The 10,057-nt window shown below is 51.7% G+C and overlaps 1 protein-coding gene across 1 annotated transcript; it reads left to right on the forward strand.

Moving 5' to 3' along the window:
- Positions 1-3,384: 3,384 nt before the first annotated feature.
- LOC140000694 (uncharacterized) lies at positions 3,385-5,830 on the forward strand. Its single transcript, XM_072031338.1, has 3 exons — positions 3,385-3,649; positions 3,775-3,835; positions 3,936-5,830. Exons 1-3 carry the CDS (start codon positions 3,560-3,562, stop codon positions 5,819-5,821), a joined length of 2,037 nt encoding a protein of 678 aa, XP_071887439.1. The 5' UTR covers positions 3,385-3,559; the 3' UTR covers positions 5,822-5,830.
- The last annotated feature ends 4,227 nt before the right edge of the window (positions 5,831-10,057 follow it).

The following is a 10,057-nucleotide window of genomic DNA, read 5'->3' on the forward strand; positions in this document are numbered from 1 at the left end:
TGTGACTGAGATGGAACTTGGTTCCGAAGTGAGTGCAGAGGTCTCTGTGCAGAGAGACCAGGGATGCTTAATATGTCAAAAGATAAATAAGAAAGGGATTAGACAAGCACCTGCTGGAGGAAGAAGAGCTGTATACCAACCACTTGATAAAATACAGGTGGACTTCACTGAATTGCCAAAAGCAGGATGATATAAATATCTGTTGGTAATCGTGGATCAACTAACACATTGGGTAGAGGCTTATCCAGTGGTGTGAGCCATCACCACAGTCATAGCTAAAAATCTATTGGAGAATGTTATTCCTCACTTTAGTTTAATTGGAAGCATTGATTCTGATCAGGAGACACACTTTACCTCAAAGGTTTTGAAGGCTTTAGCTATGGCTCTGGCCATTAAATGGGAATATCATATGCCACAGCATTCTCAAAGTTCTGGGTGGGTAGAGAATGAATCAGACAATTAAACACCAATTGGCCAAATTGATGATGAAGACTCAATTATCATGGGTAAAATGTTTACCGTTAGCACTGTTAAACATGAGGAGACTGGAGTATCACCTTGCGAAATGCTTTACGGTATGCCGTATTCCCAAGGAATGCCCTTAGATCATTCTTTGACAGAAGACTATGAGACCCAGAAGTATGAGATAAGATAGTATATGTTATGTCCAAAACATCTTAAACTTCCCTGGTCCCGAAAACCCTGTTTAGATAGAGGTATTATTTTGTGGGTATAAATTACATTTAAATAATAGATGGGAGATAGACCCAGAGGATTGGTTATCCACCTTGAATCAAGCCCACACCGACTTGTGAAAAAAAGTTGAGCACTGGGTGTGTAAGCCTGGACCATTTCCTAAGAAGCATAAGAGAGAGGGCAAGACTGGAGAAGGGACCAGTACTGCTGCTCAAGAAGGTTTACCAAGGGCTGCAACCCCTTAGGGTAATAACCGCCAGGTAACATGGCCTTTACCAGACCTCTCATAATTACATGCATAATTCTATTGGTCCAGGGGCATTCTCAGAACTGTACTGAATACACTGTTAACAACCGAAGAGGACGAATTCAGGAACAAATACTAGTATATCATACTATCTATGCCTGTAATGGGAAGAATTAAACCCATGCTACGTGAACCAAACAGAGTATGCTCAGTGTAATGAAAGTAATAAGATAACATGCTACGATCCCAAAGAGGTCCCCTATCAATGGTAAGAACTGATAATGAAAGTAGAAGGTTAATTGGGCAAAGTCGCATCACCACAGATCTTAGTAAGCCATTATCAGTCAAATTTTGGATGTGTGCTGCTGCTAGTGACAATTATTATACCCCCTGTGGAACAATGAATTGGGTGAAGTATTATAGTGAACAAGAGAAATATACATGTCCAAAAAATAGAACAAGGTTGGCAAAGTGTTACACTTGGGATAACCTAGAAGTAGACAAAAGTTATTATTATTGTAGGGGTGTGGATTGGCTGGGGCACATGGCAAAAGGAACCTACTTTGTGCACCAGATTAAAGGCCTATCTTAAAAAAAAAAGAGAAATAAAGAGAGAATGAAGTTTTAAAAAAATGTAATTCAGTGAACCTTACTATTTATAATCTAGGTGAGTTAAAGCAGAGGAAAGACACCCAATATGGAACTGCAATTTGGGGGCAGGGAACAGATCCTGGGACTATCCCAGATATAAGGGTTATCAAAAGAGCTGGGGAATCTGCCACAAAGTGATTATTGTTCCAGTCATTTTACCATGAAATCGAAACAGGAGCTAAGTATGAGATTCCAACCATTGCTAAAAACCTGTTTACAAATCTTGCAGAGAACATTGCAGAGGCATTTAATGTAACAAACTGTTTTGTCTGTGGAAGAACAAATCAAGGGGAACGCTGCCCTTGGGAGTCAATGGAAGCAAATATTTTGAACCCAGAAATTTGGAAGCCGGCAGAGGGTAATAGAAAGGCACAATGGATGTTACAAACAAGCATAATAGTGCAAACCTGCTGGCAAAACCAGAATGGGAAACAATTGGTGGGTGATTTAGTCTGTGAGGGAGGATATGAAAGGAATGAGACAACATCAAATTGGACTTCCTGGGGAAGTCCTCAAGGAATGCTGGGAAACCTGAAAAATGGGACAAACGGTAGCCAAATACCTCTTCGGTGGCCAGCGCACAATGGGTATTATCGGATATGTGGAAAGACAGCATATACTAAATTGCCTAAAAATTGGGCAGGATCAAGTGTATCAGGAACAATTAGGCCCAGTTTCTTCTTATTACCCATTACCTGAGGAGAAAGACTGGGAGTACCTGTCTACACTAACAGAAGAATTGAGAAGGACATGACGAAGTTTGCAAATAGGGAATTTGGAAAAAATGAATGGCCCCCAGAAAGGACAATAGCATATAATGACCCACCCACCTGCGCTGAGGAGGGATCTTGGGGCTATCATACCCCTATATATATGCTCAACAGAATTATCAGGCTACAAGCAGTTGTAGAAATAACAGTGAATAAGATGGGAGATACTCTACGTTTATTAGCTAAGGAAAATACGAAGCTGTGAACTGCAATATATCAGAACCGTTTAGCATTAGACAATTTATTAGCAAAAGAAGGAGGGGTCTGTGGTAAATTTAACCTTACTAATTGTTGCATAGAAATAGATAATGAGGGAAAAGCAGTGTATGAGTTGGTAAGGCAGATGAAAAAGATTGCACATGTACCTATACAGACTTGGAATGGATTTAATATGGGTAAGATACGGCAGTCAAAACTTGGAGGCGAGTGGTGGAAAAGTCTGAGGATCATAACTGGAGGGTTGTTCTTAGGGCTACTAATAATCCCGTGCTTGATTCCCTGTATTACACTCCTTGTACAGAGAATAATCCAGGGAATGCAATTGACCACAATCCCGGTGGAAAATCATCAAGAAAATAAGGTTCCTCTTATGGTTGTGAAGGTCCATAATCAGACCCCCAAACCAACAGAGATTCAATTGGCCTTGGCCAAATTTGAAGCCAAAACACGAATTAATGACATTCAAAAGAAAATGAGGGATTGTGATACATGCAGTAATAATTTGTGTCAATTAAATGATTGGTATAGAACAATGAAAAACACTGAGTAGACAGTTAATATAACCTAACGAGTAGTGAATTGTAAAACTTGTTGCTTAATGCTATATGATAATCGCATTTTTAATGTAGTTTTGAGTTAATGAAATGTGGGAAAAAAGGCCTTACATAAGTCAGTGCCAATCATATTTTGTTACTTTTGCGAGCGTTGTGGTTTGAGATAAGGGAGCAGAGCCTGCACAGAAGAAAGGAAGTCAGAGCCTTGGGGGCTGTGACCCTGGCCCCGAGCAAGGAGCCATCCCGGCCCCCCAGCTCCCCACAAATGCAGCTCGGGGGCACCGGCCTTCTGCAGCATGGGCTGGGGGCTGTGACCTCACAGAGACATCCCCAGCTGCTGGCAGTGACCTCAGGGCCGTGTCCCTATAAAGCTGCGGCCAGCACCCCACGCCTGCCAGTGCGGTCGTACCTGGCTGTGAGCGATGGTTGACGACAGCAGCGTTTTCCTTGTCCCCGGCCTCCTGCTCCTGGTGGCCGGGGTCTCCCTGCTCGCCACGGGCCGGTGCCGACAGGTACAGGGGGCTTGAGGGTGGGGGGCCACGAGGCTGGCATGCCGGTGGGGGGCCGGGAGCTGTCTGCAGCGGCCCCACGGGTCCCTGCCCAGGTTGCTCACTGTGCTGTGCTCCTGTGCCCACAGGGTGACGGCCTGCGCCGGCGAAAGTGGAGATGGCGGCGGCGAGCAAGAGCACCACAGCCTGGTGAGTCCCCTTTGGAGGAGCGAGCACCCATCCCGCCGGGCCCCAGGTGGCCCCGCTGCCTCCGTGCCAGCGCAGCTCACACTCCCTCCCTGTTTTGCAGGCACCAAGCGGCTGTGGGGGGCGCGGCGCTGCAGCCCTGGCAGTGTGGAGTGCCTCGAGCTGCTGGAGCCGGACAGCCTGTCCTGCTGGGGCTACGGCATCCCCAGGAGCAAGAGCTGCCCTGCGATCTGGACCAACGCCTCTCTGGAGCACCACGGAGGAGCCCCCGCAGAGCCCGCGGCCCCGTGCCACCCAGCGCCCAGGCAGGAGGCACATCCCACTGACAGCCCTGCAGAAGACCAACCTCTGGCCTCTGCCCTGAGCGGAACCAGCAGTGCAGAGGAGGCCGACAGGCACCCTCGCAAGAGGCAGTGCCTGCAGAGTCTGACAGCCCCCGGAGCCCCCAGGCTTGGGAAGCAGGGCAGCAAAGTTCAAGAGCCACCGGCTGAGGTCTCCTCCTCCATCCAGCCACCAGAAATGGGGGTGATCGTGCGTGAGAGTCTCCTTCACCCAGATGAGGTGCGACAGCACTGGGTGGAGTTGTCCCAGCGACCTCCCGGCTTCTCTGAGGACCTCCCAGCACCTCCGAGCCCAACGACCACCGTGCTACGGAAAGACCAGGCCTGCCAAACCGACTTTGTCGTCATCCTGAGACCACTGGCGGCTGAGGACGGCCATGGGAACCAGCCCCAAACTGCAGCGCCTGTCGACATCTCAGAGCTGCAGCCGAGGCCTGAGCAGTGCAGCAAGGCCTGCATGGAGACAGCAAGCGAAGAAAAACGGGAAAGCTCCTCTGGGCCAGTGCCGCAGTCACCTGAAGGGGAGCAGGAAGCACAGCCCCAGAGCACCAGTTCTGGCTCCCTGCCACCGCAGCGTCCCTCTGTTCCCTTCCTCAGACCCAAGCCTCTCCTCCATGCGGACCAGGTCAAGAGGAAGAGCAAGAAGCACGGGGCCTCCGTTGTCTGCCCGGCAGCACCACGCTCCCGCCCGGAGCCTGTCCATTTCCACGGGCCCGAGGCCACGTTCGTGCACAAGGAGCTGCAGCACCGCGGGGACCAGCTCGGCGCGGAGCACCCATCGCAGCAAGCAGTGCCCTGGCAGGAGGGTGGCTGGGCAGCCCCAAGGGCTCACACGCACTGCACCAGGAACTCTGGCCACAGGATGGACACGGCTCCCTTGGGAGAAATTGTGAGGACGCCCTTTGGGCTGCCGTATGGCTGGGCGGGACCAGAGCCCACCGTACTCTACCCACCCCTCAGGCCCGTGCTCCTAGCTCCAAGCCCGAGGGCTGAGCACCACCACAAGCACCGCAGACACTTGATGGGACCGGCAGCAGGAGCCCCGCACGGCCACTGGGGCAGCAGCACCGCGCAGCAGTGTTCCGACAGCAGCTTCCACCTGCGGGCTGCGGCTGTCCCTCAGAAAGGAACCACCAGCGCAGAGGTGACCACGGCGTCTGAAACCGCTGGGGCTGAGGCAGGCAGCTGGAGACCGAAGTGGTGGCCTTGGAGGAAGAAGAGCCCTGGCAAGGTCGAGAGCTCCCCACATTATGGGGCCCAGAGCAGCGACAGCCAAGAGCAGTGGACGACGGGCAGCAACCTCCCACGGAGAAATGCCCGGGCCAGGCCAGCTCCCGGCTCAGCCTCCACAAGAGCCCAGGAGCCCTACAACTACTCGAGCTCCTCTTCAGAGCCCTGCAGTGCCCCTACCACCAGATACCCGTGCTCATGCCACTTGCACCACACCTGTGGCACCCAGGGCACTGCAGCGCAACCGAGCGGCAACAGCACCCGCTCCTTCTGGGACAGGATTTGCCATCAGCAGCAGAAGGCGTCTGCATCACCACAGAGCTCTACATCCGAGCACTACTGCCATGCAGGCCACAGCAGGGGCAGGGCCAGCGCCCATGGAGCTTGTGATTCTCACAAGTTCCAATACTGGAAATAAATCCAATTCTTTGTACTCAGGTGTGTTTTCTGGGAGCCTTCCCGCATCGTGTGTGTTGGGGATGAAGGGGGAGGGTGGGCTGAGGGAGACCAGGCAAGGTGTGCTGTCCCACCAGAGGACAACTGGCTTGGATGGGGAAGGGAATAAAACAGGGCTCAGCAGAGAAGAGCCTCGGGGAACAGTGCTGAAGCTGGGGGGGGAGGCAGATGTCTCAGCTGAAGGGCATCTGCACCTCTGCACACAGCAGGGGCAACAACCAGGAGGAGCTGGTGGGTTTTTGTTACAGACCGCCTGAACAGGAGGAAGAGATGGATGAGGCATTTTGTGAGCAGCTCACAGAAGTTACACAGTGGCCAGCACTCCTTCTCATGGGAGGCTCCAGCTTCCCTGATGCACGCTGGAAATCTAACACTGTGCAGAGGAAGCAGTCCCGGAGGTTTCTAGAGTGTGTGGCAGACAGCTTCCCAACACAGCTGGTTCAAGAGCCTACGTGGGGAGGTGCCCCCAGACCTGCTCTTCACTGACAGGGGAGGACTGGTGGGAGATGTGAAAGTTGGGGAAATTTGGGCAGAATGACCATGAAATTGTGGAGTTTTCTCTCCTTGGTGATGTCAGGAGGGTAACTAGCAAAACTGCTCTCTTGAACTTCCATAGGGTGGCCTTTGACCTGTTCAGGCCTTTTTGGCAGGGGTCCCTTGGGAGTCCCTCCTGAAGGGCAAAGGGGTCCAGGGAGCCTGGACGCTCCTCAAGACAGAAATCGGAAAGGCGCAGCAGCAGGCAGCCATTGCTGTTCTCTGAGCAGCCAATTCGGAAAGCAGTGGCAGGATGCATGTCGGGGGTGCTTGCTGCTGCCAGCACAGGGCAGTTCTCTGAGCCTCCATATCATGATTTCTACGCACATAATGTGAGAAAAAGCTCAATAATTTTCTTAGACAGGATCTTCTGTGAAGCTATTTTAGTCACATTTGCAATGGCGGGTGTCTGGCAGGTAGAAGTGCACAGTAAAAGTTTATCATAAGTTTATCATAAAAGTTTATCATACTCCCTATTACCTGACACTTGATTTCTCCCATTTCCTCATTGACTGAATATTACAGGTTCACAAACTTGTTGATTCCTTTCTATACCACATATGTACACTTTTATTTGACCAACTGTTAGTTTGTCCTTTTCATTTTTTTTTTTTCTTTATTCTCTCATGACTAAAGGGCTGGTGGTTTTTGTTTTTACTGATTTCATACTACTTATCCTGTTTTCCTTAGCTATCCCTCTTATTTTGGTACACCAGGACCTTCCCCTTCTCTACTTAACATACTCCCCACTGCTGTGCTGCACGCTCCCGTTTGAATATGCAAGGTTAGTGGAATTTTCCATTGCAAAAGTACCTTCTATTGCAAAAAAACAACCTTATTTCTCACAGGCTGTCATCCTCTTTGTCATCTCTCAGGACCCGTGGATCATTAGCTCAAAGCCCACCACATGTCTGCCAGTACCTGGCTTTGAGCAATACTTGATGGCAGCTTCCAGGAACCAGCCAGCAACACAGGGCAGCACTGTGCGTGCCAGCATTTTCCACCCAGATGGAGGGCTGCCTCAGAGGAATGGGGAATTCCTGAGGCCTCCTCTATTGCCCATGAACCAACCGGTCCTTCTCAGCCCTGAGAACATGGTCTGCAAGCACATTCTTCAGAAGGAGAAGTGGCTGCCACACAGAGAAGAGGAACTCCTGTGGGCTCTTGGGTTGTCCATGGCCCCTCCAACATTTCCCAGCTTGGCCCACAGGACAAAAGGACCAGTTTCTACAGACGAAGGAAAGTGACGATGGATCTCCAACTGGCTGGCACACAGACTCTGGAAAGAGAAACACAGGGAAACCAGACATGCTTACCATGAACAGGAAACACCTGCAGGCTCTGCTGCCCCCCAGCCATTTCAGGACTGATGTTCAGGGCCCCAAGCAGGCAGAGGTGCTGAAGAATCACCAGCTGGGGTACGCCCCAACAGTGCGCCGTCAGCAATGGGGATGATCGTCCCTCACCCAGAAGAGGCGTGACGTTGGTGGTAGAAGCAATGCAAGGAGCGATCTCCACAGGAGTTGTCCCAGTGGACTCTTGGATTGTCCACGGCCCTCCCAGTGCTTCCCAGCCTGGCCAACAAGATACTGCATAAGACCAGGCCTGCCAAACTGACTATGTTATCATCCTGGATCCATGCATGGCTGATGTCAAAGATGGGAAACAGCCTCACACTGCAGTGCCCCTTGGGATCAAGAAGCTGCAGTTGAAGGAAGAGGACTGCAGCAAGCTAAGCATGCACATAGCAAGAAAGTGCCTGGAGGTAAAGCTGCACCAATTCCCTTGGCCAGTGCAGCGGTCCATTGTAAAGCTGCATCAAGCACTGTCCCAAGAAATTCTGTGCTGGGGCTAGACCACGAAGTCCCAGTGTCAGCTTCACCAAGCCCAAGCCCCTCCTCCATCCAGATCAGGTCAAGCAGAAGAAGCTTGGGGCATCCATCGCCTGCCCAGAGGCCTCCATGACAACACGCTCCTGCCCAGCTCCTGTCTACTTCTACAGACCAGAGGCCACGTTCCTGTTCAAGGAGCAGCATGTGGCCCCTGAGCTGCACATTCACTCCAAGAGGCTGCAGCCCCCAGCCTGGCACGATGGGGGAGAGAATTGGGAGGAAAGAAAAGTAAAAGCTCAGGGGTTGTGAAGGAAGAGAAATAACATTAATAATGATGCTGATAATAATAACAAGTTCTCAAAACACACGCACACACACACACACACACACACACACTAAAAAAAAAAAAAAGGAGAAATTAAAGGGTTGATAAAAAAAAAAATAAATGCACATACATGGTATAGAGGAGCGTCGAGTAGCTTGTGAACCTGTAGTACTCAGCCAATGAGGAAACAGGGGAGGTGATCAGGCATTGGGTAATAGGGAATAAAAGGTTATGATTTGTTTACTAAAATAAATTCCTAATTGGCAGGATGCCTCCATTGCAATCGCAAATATAATTGCTTCACAGAAGATCCTGTCTGAAAAAAAATATTGAGATTTTTCTCACAAGAGGAGGGTGGCAGGGCAGCCCCAGGGACCAGCACCCTGCCCATCTTGCCCCGCACACCTAGAAAGACATCAAGCACCACAAAAAGGTAGAAAAGTAAAAGCTCATGGGTTGAGCAGGAAGAAGTAATGATGCTGAGGTGTCCCGGTGCTGCCCCTGCAGCTCTTCCCTGCTGCTCCCACGCTGCAAGCAGCCGCCTCGCCTGATCCCCAGCCCCAAAGGGAATTTCCAGCCCCTCGCTGCTCCCAGCCCATCAGACACCACCTGCAGCCACCCGCTGAACCAAAGGGCTCAGACGCTTGCTGGCAGGCTGGAGCATCTCAAGCAGAACCCCAGCTCCAAACACTGCTCACCCTATGCTTACCCCCAGCCTCCTTTGGAGACCAGTTTGGGGGCCAGGCCAAATGTCCCATCCCATCTCCCGAGGTCTTTGGTGTGCCTGGGTTACCCACGGCTCTGTGTGTGCCTGCAGGGAGGTTGCTCTGCCTCATGCAGGTCATTGTGGTGGAGCAGAGCATCCCTCCTGCATTGCTCCTGGCTGCCAGAACCACTCTCGGTCCACCCCTCATGCCTTCAAGCATTGCCCTCACTACAGAGTCAGCTACAGTGGGCCTCCAGCGCTCTGCCCCGTACCGCTGCTAACGACCGGCCGAGTTTGGAGATGGAGCTCATAACTTCTTCCTATTGTTTAATTGTATCCGGGCTGGGTGAGGCCTGTGCATTGTGGAGCGGGGCTCCCTGAGCCCCCCCTGACCATTTCCTCCCCGTCCAGCAGCTGTTTCCTCTCCATACAGCTGCTGGGAAGTGCTCGGCCACTCCTCAGCCCCCTCGGCTGCAGGCTCCGCGGAGCTGCCCCTCCACCAGCCTGTGCCTGGCGCCAGTGCCTGGCAGCTCCTCACCCCGCGGGGCTTCACCTCCTGTCTCCTGGCTCTCTCTCCATCCCCAGGCACTTGTATTTTCCACCTCTGCCAGGGCGTTGGGTTGCTTCTGCCCTGTTCGGGGCTGAAATGGGGGCAGAGCGTTTTCCACTCCTGGCTGAAGCACATCCAGTTCCCAGCTCACACGCTGCTCTAACACACTCTGCAAACCCTCCTGAGCCTTCCCAATGTTGTGCTTCATTTCCCTTTGGCTGTCTTCAGTTTCTCTGTCTCCGTCTCTCCCC

This window comes from Anas platyrhynchos, chromosome Z, assembly GCF_047663525.1.
Source record: "Anas platyrhynchos isolate ZD024472 breed Pekin duck chromosome Z, IASCAAS_PekinDuck_T2T, whole genome shotgun sequence".
NCBI lineage: Eukaryota > Metazoa > Chordata > Aves > Anseriformes > Anatidae > Anas > Anas platyrhynchos.